This window comes from Mustela erminea, chromosome 1 (assembly GCF_009829155.1).
Source record: "Mustela erminea isolate mMusErm1 chromosome 1, mMusErm1.Pri, whole genome shotgun sequence".
NCBI classification, from domain to species: domain Eukaryota; kingdom Metazoa; phylum Chordata; class Mammalia; order Carnivora; family Mustelidae; genus Mustela; species Mustela erminea.
Window position 1 is genome coordinate 2,632,590 of NC_045614.1, and position 20,064 is coordinate 2,652,653.

A 20,064-nucleotide genomic window follows, 5' to 3' on the forward strand; every position below is an offset into this window, starting at 1 on the left:
GCACGGCAGGACAAGCAGAGAGACGGAACGGAGATCCCAAAGAAAGACGACCTTTTAGAAAGTCCAGGAGAACCGAAGGGCCAACCGTCGGCGCGAACCCCAGCCGAGCGGGCCGCGGCAGGAGTGCCGGGGGAGGCAGCCTTTGGGAGTTCCCGCCCTTTGCACCCACCCCTGCTCTTCACGGGGCCTCTCCCTGGCCTCTCCCTGGTTTCACGCTCGGGTGAATTTTCATCTGCCGAATGCTGATGGCCCTTCCCCGTGAACACACGTCCCCCAGGGGCACCGAATCCCCAGAGCGGGGAGGGGTGTGGGGGTCCGGGTGCGCGGCGGGAGGTAAGGGGGGGACGCATCATGTCGACACAGCGCCATGCCCACGCTGGGGCCGGGCGGTTTGCAGTGAGCGCCCCCGCCCCCGGCCCATTCTCTCAGCTTCTCCGAACAGCTGGAAATTTTCCTCATGCAGTTTTTCCCCAGGTTAAAGGTGAATTTTGACCTGCGCGGCCTGGTGTTTTCAAACTTAGGAGACGCGTTTCTTGAGTGGATTCTGCCCGAGGAATGTGGGTGAACGTGTGGGAAACAGCGGCCGACAGGGAACTCGGAACTCTGACGTGCGAGGCGCTGTCACGGGATCCCTGCGTCCACCGGCCTCAGGGCCTTTGTGCCGACCGTGCCCTGCCCGGAGGCGCTAACCTATCCCTCCATCTCCCTGCCGCTGGCTGCTGCCCTCCGTCACTCGGCTCTCAGCTTGAGTGCAGCCTCCTAGAGGGGCTGTCCGCTCCCGCCCTCTGCCCCACCTGTCTTTTTGGTTCCTGACACGGGTCACTGTCGGAAGCTGACTGCTCTCTTGCCCTGCTCCTTACCAAGTGGAGCAGAGACCAGGACCGTCTTGCCGACGGACGTTCACCCCACATCCAGACCCAATCCTGGCACATGGTCTGAGCGCAGCAAGCACAGGTTGCGTGGAGCTGGGCGGGGGACAGTGGGAAGGCGAGGTGGGCATGGCTTTGGGAAGGACCCCGGCGGGATGACAGCCAGGACGAGGAGATCCCCGGCTCAAGAGGGGAGGACTGGGGAAGACGCGGAGCCCGAGGCCGGGTCAGGCGCACAGCGGGCCCTTCACCAAGACAGGGGCTGCAGAGGAGGGGCACCCAGGGCAGGGCACCACGCCGGATGGCGCGTGGAGGTAGCAAGTGCAGAAAACAGGGTCCCGCACGTGGGACGTCCCCAATCCACGTCTCTGTCGAGGACTGGACACACCGTGGGGAAACGCGGCTCCCCAGCTCCCCTGTGCCCAGCGCATGAGGGAAACCCATCCGGGCTCTGAGCCCGCAGCCCTAGGAGAACAGCCGCCGCGGCGCCGGGCAGCCACGTGGGGCCTCGCAGCGGCAGGACTAGGCAACGGCCGAGAGCTTCGCCAGAGAGGGCAGCGCAGACCAAGGCTTTGGGACGCGCAGAACTGTTCTGTCCTCTGGCATGGTCTTCTCGCCCGCGGGTTTGCATTTTCACTCTGAGCCCCCGGGAACGATGAACGGTGTCAGGAAGGAATTAGAAACTGTCCCTAATAAGCAGCTTCCCAAAGAATATTCTGTTCATTCCCGTCTCCCTCACTAGCTCATCGCGAACTGCGGCCCCCTCCTCCTGGCCGGGCCCTGCCGCGGGGACAAAGCGCTACGGAGGGTCTGTCGCTGAGTAGCAGATTCCAGCACCGGGAAAAGCACAGCATCCTGTAGGAGATCCCAGCAGGTTAAACAGATCGGCCAGTATCTCCTGTGAAGGACCCGAGGGGACCCAGCAGAGGCAGGGACAGTGACCGGGGAGGGGGAGTGACATAAAGGTGGCTCTCACCCAGGGCAGTCCCGCCCCATCTGGGGACATCCATGGTTGTCACGCTAGGGGGGGCTCCTGGCGTGGAGGGCGTGGGGCCCAGAACGCCACTCAGCCCCCAGTGTGCTCGGGACGCCCCCCAGAATGACCCAGCCCTGTGTCCGCAGTGCCGGGACGGACTCCGGAGCCGCTGCGGGGGGGGGGTGCGGGGGGATGGGGGCGGGGAGGACATGGGGCCGGTACTCCCTAGGTAGTAAAACCTGTCACGATGCAAACGTACCCAAGTGTACTAGCCTGTCTACTTCAACTTTTGTCTGCAGCCCCCATGGCAGAGCGACAGCGTGTACACATTCCTAGGGCTGGGCTGCTGCCCCCAAAGCTGCACCCCAACCTCTCACCCTCCCGGGAGGCAGCGCTCCCTGGCCGACTATCCAGCTGGGGAGACTGAGGCTCAGAGGGCTGGGCCCATTCAAGGCGGCAGAGCCTGCACCCGAGGCCCTGCGGACCCTCTCCGCCGGCCAGCGCTGGCTCCGAGCCGGCTCAAGGCCACCCGAGCTGACCTGTCCTCATGAGCGACCAGAAACTTCCTCGCAAAGCCCTCCTGCGGCTCTCCCTGACCCTCAGGGACCAGCCGCGGCTCTTGACTGTGCTCCCAAGCACGCGGCCTGGGAAAATTTGTAATTCCTTCCTGACACGGTTCACTGTCCCCTGCAGCCATCAGGTCACCGTGTGACCCCCCCCTCCCCACCCTGTGTGCTGGGCCCGGCAGGAGAGCTCTACACCACTCTCCCCTGCCCCAGGCACAGACACTCCGGGCTGTGTGCTCCCTGAGCCGGCGCCACCTTCAGCCAACTGGTGGCACGCAGCTGTCACTGCCCAGTGTCACTGAGACTCCAAGAGCTCCGGAGGACGGGCCACTTCCCCGCCCCCTGACGATCTCCCTCAGTGACTCCCATACCAGCTCCCTTGCACAGAGCCGACCTCAGTGCGCTTCACAGAGTGGGAAACCCTGGAGGGCTACGAGGAGGAGGCGGCGGAGGGCAAGCACCGCTGGGAGCCTCAGGGGAGAGCGGGGGGACGGAGCTCTCACGTGCAACCCAAGCTGGACGCCTGATGAGGGGCTGAGGGCCCAGCAAGGCCACGAGCTTCCCACCAGGCCTGTCCTGGGCAACGCCTCCCATCACTTTTCTCAGAGGGAGGCTGAGGCTCAGAGGAGGCGCGTTACGCTGTTTTCTGCTGGGGCAGCGGCCCGGCCCTGCTGGAAGCATAAAGGTGTGTGCGGAGAGGACTATTTTTTTAAGATTTTATTTATTCATTTGGAAAAAAGATTTACAGAGAGTAAGAGCCAGAGAGCATGAGCAGGGGGAGGGGCGGGTGGAGAGGGAGAGAGAGAAGCAGGCTCCCCGCCGAGCTGGATGCGTAGGGACTTAATCCCAGGAGCTGAGAGCAGGACCTGAGCCCAAGGCAGACCCTAAACTGACTGAGCCACCCAGGCTCAGGCTGTATTGGAGAGAGAGAGCGGGAGGGATATCCATTAAGATAACTCAGGCCAGCAAACTGTGCCCTGCAGACCAAACCCACCGTCTGTTTTATAAATAAAGTTTTATTGACACGCGGCCACGGCCACTCATGAGGGAATATCTACAGCGGCTTCCGCACAAGGACGACAGAACCGAACCCTTAGAAGCGAGACCATCTGGCCCTTTGCAGAAAGCTTGCGAGCCCTGACCTGAGACGCGTGGTGAGCTTCAAGTCTGGCCGCGCCTGGGGGCCTGAGGACCGTCCCCCGCGCCTGGGGGCCTGAGGACCGTCCCCCGCACCTGTCCGTGCTGCTGTCCTCCCAGGGGGCGCCTGCCTGTCCCCTGTCAAGTCCCCAGGCAGGGCCCTCCAGGTCAGGAGCCTGAGGCCTGGTTCTCCACCCATCCCCGGAGCCAGCCGCACCCTGCAGAGGCATGGGGGTGGGGCTCCTCGAGGGGACACCGGCGGCCAACACGGGACATGCCACCACAGACCTCCACCGGAGGCGGGGCCTGTGCACGAGCAGATCTGAGCACCGAGAGCAGGAGCGCCCCTGGAGCGAGCCCCGCCCCCAGCAGGTGCCCGACAGAAGAACACGCGCTGTCTCAGGACCAACGTGTGAGGTTTCTTGGCCCAGTTTCCTTCCCAGATATATTTTTACTCCCCGGAAGCCAGGGCTGGGCTGCAACACTGCACTTGAATTCTAAAATGCCAGGAGCCAGCGAGGCAAGCCAGGGCTGCTCAGATAGAAGCCCCTCGGCCTGGGTCTTGTCACCTGTGCGGGTGTCTGCTGGGCGGACTCTAGGGAGACGGTGGGGACCTGGGTGTTCTTCTGACCTGACAATAACTTCCCAGCGTGGGCCAGTCTCCCCAGCATGGTGGGTCTAGGCTTCCAGAATCCTAGGGGGACGGATCTGTTTTACAGGGAGGCTGGGCGGGGCAGGGCCAGGATGTGGACACAAGCCAAGCTAGAACCAGGCCCCCAGTGCCCGCCAGGCTCCAGGATTACCACAGGAGCCCCCGCACCTCGAGGGTCCCTCTGCGTCAGGCGTGCACTGATGGCTCAACTCAAGCTCTGGCTCGTGCCTGCGGGGAGAGGGCCGCGCCGGCCCCGCTCTGCAGCTGAGAGAGGGAGGCTCTGAAGCCAAGCGAGCTGCCCGTGGTGGGGGGAGCAGCCTCCAGGACGGGCTCCGGTGGGCCCAGGCCCCTGGCATCCACGTGCTTCTGCAGCAGCCGTGGGCGTCACCAACAGGGTATGGCAGAAGCGAGAGCGTGTGAGTCCCAACATGGGTCAGACACTGACGTGTCCCCTTGTTCTTGGACTGTGCACCAGGGGACAAGTGGCCACCCTGCTCTGAGGACAGGTCAATAGCCTGGGAAACCGAGGCCACCTGCCACACGAGGGAGCAGCTCAGGAGCGGCTCCTCCAGCCCCGGTCAAGCCTTCGGATGAGGCAGGAGGCTCATCTGCAACCTGATTGAAGACCCGACGCCGGAGCCCCCCAGCTCGGCCACCCCCGGCTCCGGACACACAGACGCCGTGATCAGAGACCCCACACCAGAGCCCCCTGGCTTCCAGACACACAGATGCCGTGATTGGAGACCCTGCACCGGAGCCCCCCAGCTCGGCCACCCCAGGCTCCGGACACACAGACGCCGTGATCAGAGACCCCACACCAGAGCCCCCTGGCTTCCAGACACACAGACGCCGTGATCAGAGACCCCACACCAGAGCCCCCTGGCTTCCAGACACACAGATGCCGTGATTGGAGACCCTGCACCGGAGGCCTCCAGCTTGGCCACCCCCAGCTTCCAGACACACAGATGCTGTGAGATACTAAATATGTCTAAAGCCACTGCATTTTGGGGTAATCTGTTTCAGAGCAATTACTACCTGATAAACGTGGGGCTTGCCCATGGCTCCTGAGTACAGACGAGGAGAGTGGGTTGGGGGGTCTGCGCGAGGCCCCTAGCCCTCCCTCCACCCTTCCTCCCCTTACTGCACTCCTGCCACATGGCTTCCTCACTGTTTCTCACATGCGCCAGGCACAGCCCTGCCCCAAGGCCTTTGCACACACTCCTCTGGTTGGGGTGCTCTTCCCCATGTCAGCATTCAGGTCCGGATCAGAAGTGTCCTCCTCAGACAGACCCTCCCCACACGCCTGGCTGAAGCTGCCTCCCTGAGCCGATCTCCATCCCCATGGTAACTCCTACCCCTGGTCAGTTCAAGTCTTCTCTTTATTCCTTCGGTCCTGCAGTGGCTGCTCTCTCAGAGGCTAGGTGCCTCCCGAGGCAGGAGTCACGACTTACTTCCCTGCTACGGCCCAGGGAGGCCTGTGCCCAGTACGGTGCCCGGCCACCAGCACCTGCTCCCTTCTCCCCGGTGCTGACACCGGGAGTCCCGACAAGGTCTGGGCCCAGGGCACTAAGGGCTCGGCTCAGGAGGCAAATGGGGGAGCAGGCGCCTCTGGGCACAGCCTGCTTTGTGTCTCTGAGCCACCAAATGAAAAGCTCCTGTCAGCTCCAGCAACCGGCCAGGAAGTAGCACGGGCACAGACACGGTAACGAAGCGGTCAGCCCAGTCTGGTCCCCCTGTGGTTCATCAAACCCTCCCTACAGCCACGTCAGGTTGGCACTATGGCTGCCTACATTCAAGTGGAAGCCGGGGCTCCAAGAGACCAGCCAGGTCACTGGCCTGAGCTTATCCAGGAAACAATGGGACTGGATGAACGTGATTCCAGGCAGTCAGGCTCCCGCCTGAGCCCCAAGCATGAGGGAAGGAGATGGGGAAAGACCCGCCATACTAGAGCCAGCAGAGCCTCCCAGGCAGCAGGAAGAGCCAGTGCAAAGGCCCTGGGGCAGGACCATGCCTGAAGAGTTGGGGAATCAGTACAGAGGCCCACGGGCTTGGAGCAGAGTAAGGAGAGATGAGGACAGGAATGGCACAGGCCGTGCTGCCACTGTCACCGCAAGGACCCACGTGCGGCTGCTTACGACGAGGGTATGTCTCCAGCCCTTCCCAGACTGGGGGCTTCCTGGAGGCAAGCCTGGGATCCACCCTGGCCGGTGCTCCGACTGGAGGCCAGGCTGGGGCTGGAGTCCGATCTGGTTCCTGAATGAGTATCCGTGACACCCGCAGGCTCAGGAGCCCGGGACGGGGTAGGGATCCTCGCCCACCCAGCGCCGGCCTCTTCCTGCGCTCCTTCTGGGCTCCACTGGCGACGGGCTCCCCTCCAGGCCGGGCAGACGGTAAGTGCGCGATAACGAGCTGACGGGCAAGCAGAACGAGTGACCAGCCCGTGCACGGCGGAATTTTATACGGGATTTAAAGGAACACGGTGGCTGTGAGCTAAGCCGACGGGGACGGAGAGCCCAGCCAAGCCGAAACCGAGTCAGACACAGAACCAACTGAGCCCCCTGGGCGCCCCTCACGTTTCCCTGTTTTAAAACCGACCGCGAAGCCGCAGTCACTGAGATGGTGGGGTCCTGCCGTAAAGCCAGACAGAGACGTCAGGAACTGGTCCCGAATACGTCTGTGAGAACCCCGAAGTCGGCGAGCACGTCACGGCCCGCGGATTTCCGCGGGGATGCCGAGACCAGCCCCGGGGAAAGACGGCCTGAGCCAGCGGCGCGGGCACAGCTGGAGTCCCACGCACGGAGGATGAAGCCGGACCCCACATGCAGAAGTGGCTCAGAAGCCAGCGGAATCTAACCGGGGCAACAGACGCAGCCCTGAAGCTCTCAGGAGAGAAAAGGGCGACGTCTCTGTGGCGCGGGGCCGGGCGTGGTTTCGTGCGCGTGACAAGTGGAGCACGAGCCACCGAGGGAAAACAGCCGGACTTCCTCAAGATTCCAAACGTTTGTTCTTGGGGCGCCCGGCGGCTCAGCGGGTGGGGCCGTGACTCTTGATCTCAGGGTCATGAATTCAAGTCCCACGCTGGGCATGGCGCCTGCTTTAAAAATAACTAAATAGGGGCGCCGGGGTGGCTCAGTGGGTTAAAGCCTCTGCCTTCGGCTCAGGTCATGATCTCAGGGTCCTGGGATCGAGCCCCGCATCGGGCTCTCTGCTCAGCGGGGAGCCTGCTTCCCCCCTCCCTGCCTCTCTGCCTGCTGGTGATCTCGCTCTCTGCCAAATAACTAAATAAAATCTTAAAAATATATAGTAAAAAAAAAAGATACCAACTTACTAAATGGTACCCTATTAAAAAATAGTAATAATAAAAAATAAAAATAACTAAATAAAATATATTTTTAAAAAATGTTTGCACTTCAAAGGACACCACCAAGGAAATGAAGAGAAGACCTACAGCACGGTACAGGATATTTGCAAATCAGAGATCTGGAAAGGGAAAAGTATCTAGAATACATAAAGAACACTTACAATTCAATAAAAAGAAAAATGGCCCAAATGAAAAATGACCAAAGGGTCTGAACGTCTCCACAGAAGATGTACGAACAGCCAACAAGCCCACAAGGAGCTCTACATCACTGATCACCAGGGAACACAGATCAAAACCAGAGTGAGAGCACTTGACGCCCTCCAGGACAGCTAGCGTCAAACACAGAGGAGCACGCAGTGTCCAGGACGGAGGGGGTCAGAGCCCTCACGCACAGCTGGTGGGAATGGAAAGCGGGGCGGCCGCTGCAGAAAAGTCTGGCAGTTCTTGAAACGGTTAAACTTAGAGTTTCCACTCGACCCAGCACATCCATGACAACATCTGTCCACACAAAAACCTGCCCATGCGCATTCGTGGCCACACTATCCGCAACAGACAAAACGTAGAAACGACCCAGCGTCCACAGCAGATGAATGGAGACACAAAACACGTGCCATCCGTGTCACCGAACGCCACTAAGCCAGAAGGGGACCGAGGCACCCACACGCACTACCACATGGACGGACCCTGAGCACACGTCGGGGAAGGGCAGGGTGAGGGCCTGCTAAGGGGGAGAGAGCACAGGCAGAGGTCCTGTGGGAACAGGATGGGATGGTTTTAAGGAACAGCACAGAAAGGATTTGGTGTGGCTGGAGGGGACCTAGGGGTGCCGAGGCTGGAGGCAGGGGGTAGTCGGGGGGGCAGAGCCCTGACCAGCAGCCCCCCCTTCTTCCCCCATAGTGAGATCTGTCCTGCTCCCCCACCCCAGTCTCACTGCACAAAGCAAGTGCATTTCCAGAGGGGTAAACAGGAAGCCTTGCAAAGGATGGGGGGAGGGGTGGCCATCAATCCAGAACTCGGCACTTAGGCCAGCAGACAGTTTTCCAAAGCCACAGCATTCAAGAAAAAGGGAATGAAGATTCCAGAACTCTGACCACCCTTGCCACAAACACGGTTACGCACATGTATGGGCCAGGCGCAGGCCTCCACCGAAGTCCAGGGCCTGAAGCTTGAGGGCATCAGGTGGCTTCCCGAGGGGGCAGGCGGAGGTGCGAGGCTGGCTCCCGAGGACTCAGGCAGAAGGGCTCAGGGCGCGGCCGGCCGGGGCAGACAGCCGGGAGTCGGTCTCGTCCGATCGGGCCCGGGGAGACCAGCCGCCTGCGTGCTGGAGGGTGACCCTGCACTGAACCCTAGCAAGGGAACAGGACGATTCTGGATTAACTGATAACACGTGAATCCTGCCCGTGGACCGTGGACTGGATCGGGGCTAAACTTCTTAAACGTGACCCTCACACTCCGCGAAGAGGACACCCTTGCTGACAGGGCACAGAGCTGCTCCTTCTCCACAGATCCCGCACCCGCACATTCACCCACTGGCCACGTGCCACCCCAAATCGATACTCGTGAGCCTTGCACCGTCCCCCGTAGACCCACGCAGGGGAGTGAAGATTCTGGGTGTCTGGGCCGACGTCACTCTGCCTCCGGGTTTCACCCCCTGGACCACACCCGAGGGCCCTCTCCACGGCCTACTAAGGGGCATGTTTTAAATTTTTGTGCTTTTGGGGTGCCCGGGTGGCTCAGTGGGTTAAGCATCTGCCTTCAGCTCAGGTCATGATCTGGGGGTCCTGGGATCGAGCCCCGCATCGGGCTCTCTGCTCAGCGGGGAGCCCGCCTACTTGTGATCTCTCTGTCAAACAAAAAAAAAATTAAAAAAAAAAAAAAAAATCTCAAAAATAAATAAATAAATAAATAAATAACTTTTTGTGCTTTCTGCTGGTGGATTTTTGCTGTTTAACACCCAGCGCTGCAGTGGTCGCCCAGAAGACCGTGCGTGACGTGCCCTAGACAAGCTTCCACCGGCCACGAGCTCAGTGCCAGTGAATCAACAATGCGTAGTTTAGTAAACAGAAACACACACACACACACACACACACACACACACACACACGACACAATGTCATAACCAGGGGTTCACGGGGACCTAACCCTGGGTTCCCCCAGGAGCCCTGCTTCAGCATTCGCGAACTCCGTGTTTGCGGCCACGTCACAGGACAGAAGTGCCGGAAGGACAGGAACTGGCTACACGGATGTGTGAGGACAGGGGGCCTCACGTCCGCAGCTGACGACCCGCGGCACCTCCCTCCCTCACACACGCACACACACGCACGCGCACACAGGATAACATGCCCTCCGTAAAAAGATAACATGACGCCGTGAAGCGTCAGCAGCTGGTGAATCTAAGGGCCTCGTGCTGCCGTACGACTGCATCTTTTCCTACGGCCATGACATTTTTGAAAATGAGATGTTAAGAAAGAAAAGGTAGGTATGAACCCAGAAAACCACCTGGAATGACCGTTCTCTGCTCCTAGAGACAGAGGGGGCGAGAGAGAACCTTCCCTTCTTCCTGACCGCAGGTCTGACTGTCGCTTTCTCAAAGGAAACATGTTATTACTTGTAGTCACAGACTTGCCTGCTGCAAGAACCAGGCAGCTGAGTGGGACAGAACAGAAAGTCCAGAAATAGACCAGCCATGTGCAGCAAGCTGGTATGTGATCAGGGGGCATCTCAAATCAGGGAGGAAAGCAGATTATCCAGAAAGCGGAGTTGGGACAACCCTGAGCCACCTGGAAAAACGTGGAACAGTCAACTCTCTTAACACCTTGTGTGAGGACAAATTCCAAATATAGCAAGACTTTAAAGGCCTTTTTTTTTTTTTTAAGTGAAACTACAAAAGTACTAGAAAAATTATAACCTCGGAACAGGGAACCCTTCTCCAGCCGTGACACCACAGAGACACCATAGAAGGAGAGACTGATAAATTTGACCACATGAATACATCCATCCCCGTTGGAAGAGAAGATGGGAAAAGCCTGCTCACGCTGTCATAAGTGAAAAACAAAAACAAAAACAAAAGCCTTTCACAATATGTAAAGAGCTTCCACAAATCAATAAGAAAAAGACTGAAGAGCCCGGTTGAATACGGGAAAGATACAACTACCCAGTTCCCAGAAAAGAGGGGGAACTCTGGGATGTGAATTATCCAGCAATGAGAAGGGGACCAGCCCAAGCCCACCTCGGGGTGTCCTTCGCACACGAATGTCCGAACCACACCCCACTTCTTAAACCTTTAGCGGCAAGCCCAGGCAACCAGAATAAAGGCCAAGAAACACGTGTGTGGTGCACGCACGAGACAGAAAACAACTGTGACAAATGTCAGGAATTCCTTTTTCCAACCCAAGCCAGCAACTAGGTCTCCCAAATGCCATCACACTGCCTTAAGCACGTGGGGCCCCTCGCCACGCCCTCCAGGGTGGCCTGGGGGAGGAGCGGGGACAGGGCCCCGTACCTAATCCCCCAGGACAGTAATCGCCACACACGTGGGCGGCCTGCTGCTTCTGGCCCCACAGCCCAGCTGATGGCAGCAGGCGATCCCCAGCGGGGTCTCAACCAGGCCCGTCACAAGGGGTGGCACGTGGCTCAGTCACGGCCGCCGGTGGCGCGAGCAGGAAGGCTTGGGAGCCCAAGACCCCCCGGGGCCTGGGCCTCCCTGCTATGAACATCGCCATCACGCAGCTCTCATCCAGTGAGCGTGACCCCAGGGCTGTGGGCCTCCCCCGCTCCTGTCCCCGGAATCCTTGCGACCCTGCCATCCTCACCGTGAGATGGGCTGAGATAGGGAGCAGCGAGTTCATCTGCTCAGGGGCACAGCATCCAAGGTGATGGCAGGGTCAGCCCTGGGTCAAGACCGAGGTCAAGACCCTGCCTGCCCCTCCCACATCAGCATGAGCCCACTGGAACACGCTCCTTCCGGGCCCTCCCCATCGCCACCCCCCCCCCAGCTCCAGGGCACAGGCCGATCCCTGCTGGGTTCCTCAGCTCCCCCAACCCCCTCAACCCACCCCCCACAGCCTCCATCCAGGCCGCCAGCCCAGCTCGGCTCAGCACAGCTCACCTGCCTGCCCCAGGACACTTCTTCCCCATCGACTGGCCAGAGTGCTGGGCCACGCCAGCCACCTGCCACAGCCTCCCATGACTGGCCCTGTTTCAGGGCCCCCAAAACACGGACTTTGTTTCTTTTTTTTTTTTTTTTTTTTTTTTTTTTTAAAGATTTTATTTATTTATTTGACAGAGAGAGATCACAAGTAGGCAGAGAGGCAGGCAGAGAGAGAGAGAGGAGGAAGCAGGCTCCCTGCCGAGCAGAGAGCCCGATGCGGGACTCGATCCCAGGACCCTGAGATCATGACCTGAGCCGAAGGCAGCGGCTTAACCCACTGAGCCACCCAGGCGCCCCGGACTTTGTTTCCATGGATCAAATGAGTCAAACTCGTTCCTACCTCGGGGCCTTTGTACAGGCAAATCCTCTACCAGAACACTGGACCCGTGGCTGCTTTCCTCCCGAGGTCACTTCCCCCTGGCAACACCACAACACTGATTTCTTTCCCCACTACGTGCTCGCCACTGACCAGCACACTCTCAGCCAGGCGAAGGCAAACATTTCCCATAAAGCATGAGACCGTGAGTATTTCTGACTCTGCCAGCCATAAGGTCCACAAGCAAAAGTGCTCACCGACAAGTTTGTGAGTCTGCAGGTGTGGCTGTGTGCAAATAAAAAAATTTTTTGAAGATTTTATTTATTTATGTGACAGACAGAAATCACAAGTAGGCAGAGAGGCAGGCAGAGAGAGGGGGGGAGAAGCAGGCTGGCTCTCCGCTGAGCATGGAGCCCAACGCAGGGCTCGATCCCAGGACCCTGAGATCATGACCTGAGCCCAAGGCAGAGGCTTAACCCACTGAGCCACCCAGGCGCCCCGTGAATAAAATTTTATGGATGAAAAAACTGGGGCTAGATGGGCCTTGGCCCCCGCGGCCAGGCTGCTGACCCCGACCCGCTCTGTCTACTTGTTCTCCATGACAGCCACGAGGGAGCCGCCCGGCTCACTGCACCTAGAGCCCCGCTGGCCCCCAGCAGGTGCCCGATCAGTGCTGAATGAGCACTGTCTGAGGACAAAGGAAGAGGCACCCACACGTCCTCGTGCAAACAGAGTCCAACAGCAGACCCTCGGTGGTGCCAGGATCTGTGCGGAAGCAGCGGCCCACGTGTGGCCTCCTGGAGCTCACCCATCTGTCCGAGGAGGGACGCTCCCCGTGCCCACACATAGCTGGCTACCTGCCGGGGGCACTTCGGAGCTTCCAGGTCTGTCCACGCTCATCACACCCATCTCACAGGTGGAGACACTGAAGCGGCGTGTCCCCGGCTAGCCAAGGGCTCATCTGGGATGAGAACTGGGTGGTCGAGTTCCAAGGCCTCTCCGCAGAACGGACTGAACCATCAGAGGTCCAAAGGGTCCCTCTACCAAGCAGTATCCAGGACAGAATTCCAGCTGGGAGACTCCGGCCTCCAAGGGGAGACCACCGGCCCACAACTACAGAAGAGGCCTCCGCCGACAGGCCTCACCCCAGCCCTGCGCGCCAGACCTTCACGCAGGGCGCGCCGTCTTCCTTTCTCTCCTTCGGTCCTCCCGCCAGTGTTGGCGGAGACGTCACTAAGAAGCAAATAGTTGAGCAGAAACTGGACAAAGAGCAAAGGAAGCAAACAACATAGATATGAAGGACAAGGGCACATGTGCAAAGGCCCTGGGGCAGGACCAGGCCTGGTGTGTCAGAGGAACAGCCAAGGGGCCCATGTGGCTGGAGCAGAGTGGGCGAGGGGGAGAGAGAGAGGTCATGCAGGGCCTCATGGGCCTCATGGAGGACTTAGGTTTTTACCCCAGGAAGGTGGGTGTCCTGGAGGGCTACTGGCAGAGGAGAGTGGGACCTAAGTCAGTTTTCTGGAATGAGCTGCTGGGAGCATGGAAGAGATGGGATACCGGGCCCGCGATGGATGACGGGACTAGACCAGGTGGGGCAGAAAAGGAAGAAGTAGGCAGACTCTGGGTCCATTCTGAAGACAAAACCAGCATAATCTGCCACCAGATTAGATGTGGGAGGGGGCGGGGGGGCCCTACTGGGAGGGAAGCCAACTGTTCTGTGATATCAGGGAAGCAGGAAGAACGGGAGGGAAATGGGAAATGGAAAAACCACACCTCGGCTCAGGCCAAAACCCCCGGGCAGATCGCAGGTCCCAACAGCTGACCTCGTGAATGCATCCAAGCCCCCAAAAGCCGGCAGAAGACCCCATCCGGCCCTCTCTGGACCAGACCATTTACATAACCAGATTCGAAACACATAGTGTTTATCATTTCACCTCCATCAGACTGGCCGAAACCAAGGAGGCTGGTAACATTCAGAGTTGGCAACACTGAGACAAGGGTCTCTCTCGGCCCCTGCCAGACCTTTCTGGAAAGCCGGTGGGCATCAGAGAACAATTTTCAAGCTGCTCGCCACAGCCCAGCCACTCCAAAGCAGAGACTTCAACTGCCAGGAGTCCAAGTGCCACAGTTAGACGCCAAGTTCAAGGATGTTTACAGGAAAAGGTGGACTCCAGAAGCAGCCAGAATGGTCCTCAGCAGGAGGCTGGCTGAACCAGTAATGGACTGTCCCAAAGGTTCCCCAAGCACTCTCACAGGCTGCCTCACGCTAGCTCAGGCGAGGCCCACCGCCAGGCCCAAGCAGGCACACACATCACTCCATTTCACAGACGGGGCTACTGAGGCTCTGAAAAGTCAAGGCATTTGCCCTTCAAGGTCACGCAGCAACTGAGTGGAAGCCAGGTGGTTTGACTGGGCTTCTCCCCCTCTTAACCATGGCCCCATATTCTCTCCCTCTGAAAAATGTAACTGATAGCAACAGCCGGGGTGGGAAATTCAGATTCCTGCGGATAAAAAGCCAGCCAAGTTATGGGATAACATAGAGTGAGGTCAACGGTTGTCACCTAGGGTGGCCATGTCTCCAGGGGACACTAGAGAGGTCTGGAGACATTTACGGTCATCACAACTCGGGGGCGGTGCTGCAGGCACTGAATGGGCGGGGCCAGGGATGCCGCTCAGTCCCCTCCAGGGCCCAGGACACTGCCTCTACACAAAGAATTTTCCAGCCCAAAACACTAATAATGCCAAGGCGGAGAACCCCTAGTGGGGCATGGAACCATCTTGGCGAAGGAGAAGCAGACGTGTTTATGGATTTCTACATTTCTATGAGCAGGAGGAAAAGCTTGGACGGTTATCACCCACACTTAGGATTTACATCAGAGAAATAAGTTTGGAAAGGGAGCAGCAGCTCTTAATTTTAAACTGAGTGAAATAAATGATTTGCTGGGGGAGTCAGATTTCTGTGGATCTTGGTGACAGACCGCCGGGGCTGGTCCCTTAACTTCCGGGTCGCGCACACCCAGTGCTTAGAACCAGCAACCCCAGGTGCCTGGGACCTTATCTGCCCCCATCTGAGCCCTTAACAAACAAATGTTTGCTCTGTGGCTTCCTCATAGTCACTGAGTCTTGGGCTGTTTTGTCTCTAATCAGCCCTGGTAGGAGGGCTGATGGTGGAGGTCAGGGGTCTGATGAAACAGAGTGTGTCTGGGTCCCCGAACCATGTCTAAGGCTAAAGAGGCCGGGGCACGAGTGCCCGGCCAAGAAGAAGGGCGAGGCAACCGGATGGCCGAAGGAAGCGGGTCATCGACGGAGCACTTCCAGATGGCAGCAGGGACAGAAGTGGCGGGAGGCTTCCAGAGCCCAGGGGGGAAGCTCGCTAGCCCTGGCGCTCTCTCTCCAGATACTTCGCCCAACCCCCCCCCCCACCCCCAGCCGCACAGCATAGCCCGCCTGCCAAGGAAGCTTCAGGAGGCCTGGGGGAGGAGGAGGACGGATGCCCGTGTGGGTGTCTGCAGGGCCTCCGCTAGCGAGGGCTGCCTGAGGAGAGCAGCCGATCCTGCAGATCCGGAAACTTCTGTCTGGAAGCTGGAGAATGTGACCCAGAAGGAAGCTCAGAGGAGAAGGGGCCATTCCTCCGGGCAGCGGCCCGGCTCTGCCCAGGGTACAGCGGGCTCGCCAAGAGCCCACGGGGTTGGGCCAGGCCACCTGGCCCCACACACCTGCTGTTCTGGAGGGCGAGGGAGGATTAGGGCCCCCACATGCCAACAGTCGCCCTCCAGTGTCCAGGGAGAAGGCTGGAGGGGGGCGCCTCTTTCTCCCCCACCTGCCTGCAGAGAGAGCCCTGACTCTGAAGGCACCCCCAGATGTCACTGTCCTCAGTCCCCTCCTGTCATAAGGAGGTAAACTGAGGCCCAGAAAGGCAATGAATGGCCAGCGCGCTAGAAACCGGGTCCAGTGACTCCCCCGGAGACAGACGAGACAATCAGGAGGCTGGCCCAGATGGCCTCAGAGACCGCCCCTCAACCCTGGCAGCTTCTGCCCTTCACCACCCAGAAGACGTGCCCCCAGGGGTGATCCCAAGAGCTGACCCCAGCAAGCGGGCGGCCCCAGCAGACTGTCTAGGAAGGGGGAGGCACACCTGGGGCGGTATCACCTCCCCTGCCATGCCCACCTCGGAAGCATGGCCCCTCCCCAGAACGGGGGTGCTACACCGTCCCACACACGGAGAGCAGCCCCCCGCCGACAAGACCGGGTGCGACGCCGTTCCCAGGCGCCCCGGGGCCGGAGGCAGTGCGCCCACCCACCGCGTGGCCTCACCCCCCCACCCCACGCGCCTCCGAAGGGGGGGCTGCTCGCCCCTCGGCCTCCCAGCTCCGGGCTCCGCACGTGCCCCCGGTACCCCCGGGAAGGGCGGCGCCCCCGCGAGCCCCCCGCGCGGGGAATCCCATCCCCCCCCCGCGGGCGCCCCCGAGTGGAACGTTCCGGCCTCCCCGCGGCGGGTCCCGGCGCCCCTCCGGCGCTCGGGCGGCTCCACTGGGCCGCGGCGGGGGGAGGCCGGGCGGGCCCACTCGGGGCGCGGGGAGGGAGGGAGGTCCGGCACCGTTACCTGCCGCCGCCCCGCTCTCCGCGGCCCAGGCCGCCTCCGAGGTCACGGCCCCCGCCTCGGCGCTCTCCGCCTCGTCCGGCACCTCCAGCTCCATGGCCGCGCGCGCGGACCGGCCGGACGGCGGGCGGCCGGAGGCTGCACCCGAGCTGCGGCCGCCGCCGCCGAACAACAACCGCCGCCGGCTGGAGGGCGGAGGGAGGGGGCCGGGCCCGGGGAACGGGGGGCGGGCCCGGGGGCGGGGCCAGCGTGCGCCAGCGTGCAGCGCGCGCGCGCCGTGGGCGGGGACTGGGGCGGGGCGGGGGTGGTCGCCGAGCGGGGGGCCTGCGTGCATCCCCGCGTCTCGAGCGCCCCCACGCGCCCGGGGGGTGGAAGGACGGCGCCGTGCGCGTCGTCTGATCCTGTGGCTGGAACTGTCACACGTCAGAAACCCAAGCACACTCTACAATTAACCAACTACTTACCATCAGAGCGCCCATGACACCTACGTATGGTGCGTGCTTGGTCATGAGTGGTCCTTATAATGACGTAATAAGTGATGTAATAAGCCAAAATAGATTTGATTTGTGCTAGCAAGCAAGCACGGTATATAAAGTACGTGAGGTTAAAGGTCCAGGCATATTAATACCATTACTGGACAAAAGTATGATATTACTAGCGTAGAGATAATGTTGACAGAGAACGTGCAAGCGTCATATATAATACATAACACAATGTGTAACTTACGGGCAAGTACAAGTAACAATGTAATTAAATGTCAGGCTGGATGTGAAAGCTTCCGTGAGCAGTCTCTCCGGAAGTCAGGGGTCTATTCCTTGTTTGCCCTTTTTTTTTTTTTTAAACTAATAATACTTTTCCAGTATCTAATATAGAACATAACACCTAGAAGGAAATAAATATTTGATAGAATTGATCAACCAGATGGGGACTATCATCACTCCCGTTTTACACACAAAGAAAACAGGATCTCGGATCGTGGAGGTCACTTGCTGGAAATCACAAAGAATCATGCTGCCTGTCAGTGTATTTATGAACTGGGTTAAGAATAGCTGTGTTCACATCATCGTTAAAGTTTAATGGTGAATTTATTGGTGATATGGCTTGGTGGTTACTAATTCTGAGGTCATGATTCGGGGGTAACAAACGTTGTTATTATTAGTTTTGTTCATGACTAACGATTTCAGCTGGGGGGGGCACGTGGAGGGATTTGGGTCTCCATATGGTAAGGGACAGACCTAAAATGTTTTCACCCAAGCCTGTCTGACTCTGGAAGCTCGGTCCCTCACCATTGTCTGGGGTGCGGGCAAGGTAGGTGGGAGACTGGGCTCTGGGGTGCTTGGCAGTGGGACGATGGGGAATCAGGAAGAGGGAGCAGGTCACAATCATACCCAGAGGTTAGAAAGATGTTTCTGAAATGTTTTCCCATCAAAATAAGGAGACAAGGGAAGAAAGGGAAGGGATAATGGGGTGGAGGTTGGGGGACCCTGGCGGTAGGTATGATGGAGGGCACGTGTTGCATGGAACCCTGGGTGTGGTGCATAAACAATGAATTCTGGTACACTGAAAAGAAATTTAAAAAATAAATTTAAGGGGCGTCTGGGTGGCTCAGTGGGCTAAAGCCTCTGCCTTCGACTCAGGTCATGCATGATCCCAGGGTCCTGGGATCGAGCCCCACATCAGGCCCTCTGCTCAGCAGTGACCTCTTCCTCCTCTCTCTCTCTCTGCCTGCCTCCCTGCCTACTTGTGATCTGTCAAATAAATAAATAATTAAAATATTTTTTAAATGAATAAATAAATAAATAATTTTTAATAAAAGGGAAGGGATGGAGAACAGGACTCGGGGTGTGGCAAAAGGGGCCCCCAGCTTAGCTGTACCCAGTTAGAAGGGAGCCAGCGCAGAGTGGAGTCCAAAGACTTAAGGGATTCAAAGGATGAAAGAGGAACAAAATGTGGTCCATCCACACACTGGAATGTTATTCAGACTCAGGAAGGAAGGGACCCTGACACCTGCCATGATGTGGGGGGGCCCTGAGGACACAGGGCTCAGGAAGAGGAGCCAGACCCAGCAGGATACCTCCCACAGGACCCCACTCCCCGGAGGGCCCCAGAGGAGTCCCATCCACACAACGAGGAGACAGTGGGAGCCGGGGCTGGGGCAGGGGGTGGGGGTCCGTGCTTTGTGGGGACAGAGTCTCCATGTGGGGAGATGGAAAGTTCTGGAAACGGAAGGTGGGGGTGGCTGCAGGACAGTGTGAGTGTGCTTCGTGCCGCTGAGCTGTGCACTTAGAGATGGTGAGAGCGGTAAATTTTATGTTGTGTGCATTTTTACCATCATTTACCAACAATAACAAAAAGCCTCCAGGAAGAGCCCTTTGGACATATGCCACGATGGATCTCCTGAATCATCTTGAATCTGTTTTGTTTCTTTTTTAAGATTTTATTTTTGTTTTTAAGTCATCGCTACACCCAACACGGGGCTCAAACTCACAACCCCGAGATCAAGAGTCGCACGCTCCCCTGACTGAGCCAACTTGGCACCCCTCCTTTAAAATCCATTTTTTGAATGGTTAGAGGGATGGGTCTCAAAGCGTGGTCCTTGGACTGGCCACAGCAACTTTACCCAGGAGCATTTTAGAAATGCAGATTCTCGGGCGCCTGGGTGGCTCAGTGGGTTAAGCCGCTGCCTTCGGCTCAGGTCATGATCTCAGGGTCCTGGGATCGAGTCCCGCATCGGGTTCTCTGCTCCGCGGGGAGCCTGCTTCCTCCTCTCTCTCTCTCTCTGCCTACTTGTGATCTCTCTGTGTCAAATGAATAAATAAAATCTTTAAAAAAAAAAAAAAAAGAAATGCAGATTCTCAGGCAGCCCCAGACTTTGTGTATGAAACACTCCATAGGTGGGACCTATAATCTGGGTTTCAAGCAACACCCCTACCCCTACTCTCGGCAGTTTAGAGGCCTGAATTTGACAACCACTGACTCCAACTGGAGAAGGGCTGGGTGGCTGGGCCGATGATAAGGTCATGAAAAGGAACCGAATTTAAAAAAAAAAATCAACTTTCAGGTTGATTCTGAATGTCTTCTGGAAGGAAGTCAACACTAAAACTGGGAAAAAAAAAAAAAACCCACCAAAAAGTGGCCAAACTGGTCTTATTTAGACATGCGGAAGTGAATGTCAAAATCATCAGTTAAAAGACGCTCAGGAGGGGGGTGCCTCTGGGAGGGGAGAAACGGTGGGGTGACTAGGGCACGGCTGATTTTAACAAGCCTGCATGAGAACTTGACCCTTCTGAGTGCGTGCATTATTGGGAAAAACAACCCCAAACTGGCTTTGTGGGAGGCCAGAAAGTTCGGGCAGGGAACGGAGAGGAAGGGCAGGGATCCCGGTGGGGCCGCAGGCGAGGGGGGCGTCGCAGCTTCTGATTCTCCTACTTCATTCT

General features: G+C 58.4%; 1 protein-coding gene across 3 annotated transcripts in view; it reads right to left on the reverse strand.

The window, feature by feature from the left end:
- PIP5K1C (phosphatidylinositol-4-phosphate 5-kinase type 1 gamma) overlaps nt 1-16,833 on the reverse strand; it is a 49,980-nt gene extending 33,147 nt beyond the window's left edge. For all 3 annotated transcript variants that reach the window (XM_032306139.1, XM_032306137.1, XM_032306136.1), the window contains exon 1: nt 16,631-16,833. In XM_032306139.1, coding sequence (XP_032162030.1) covers nt 16,631-16,724 — 94 coding nt within the window. In that variant the 5' untranslated portion in view covers nt 16,725-16,833. The remainder of the gene's footprint in view (nt 1-16,630) is intronic.
- Nucleotides 16,834-20,064: the final 3,231 nt, after the last annotated feature.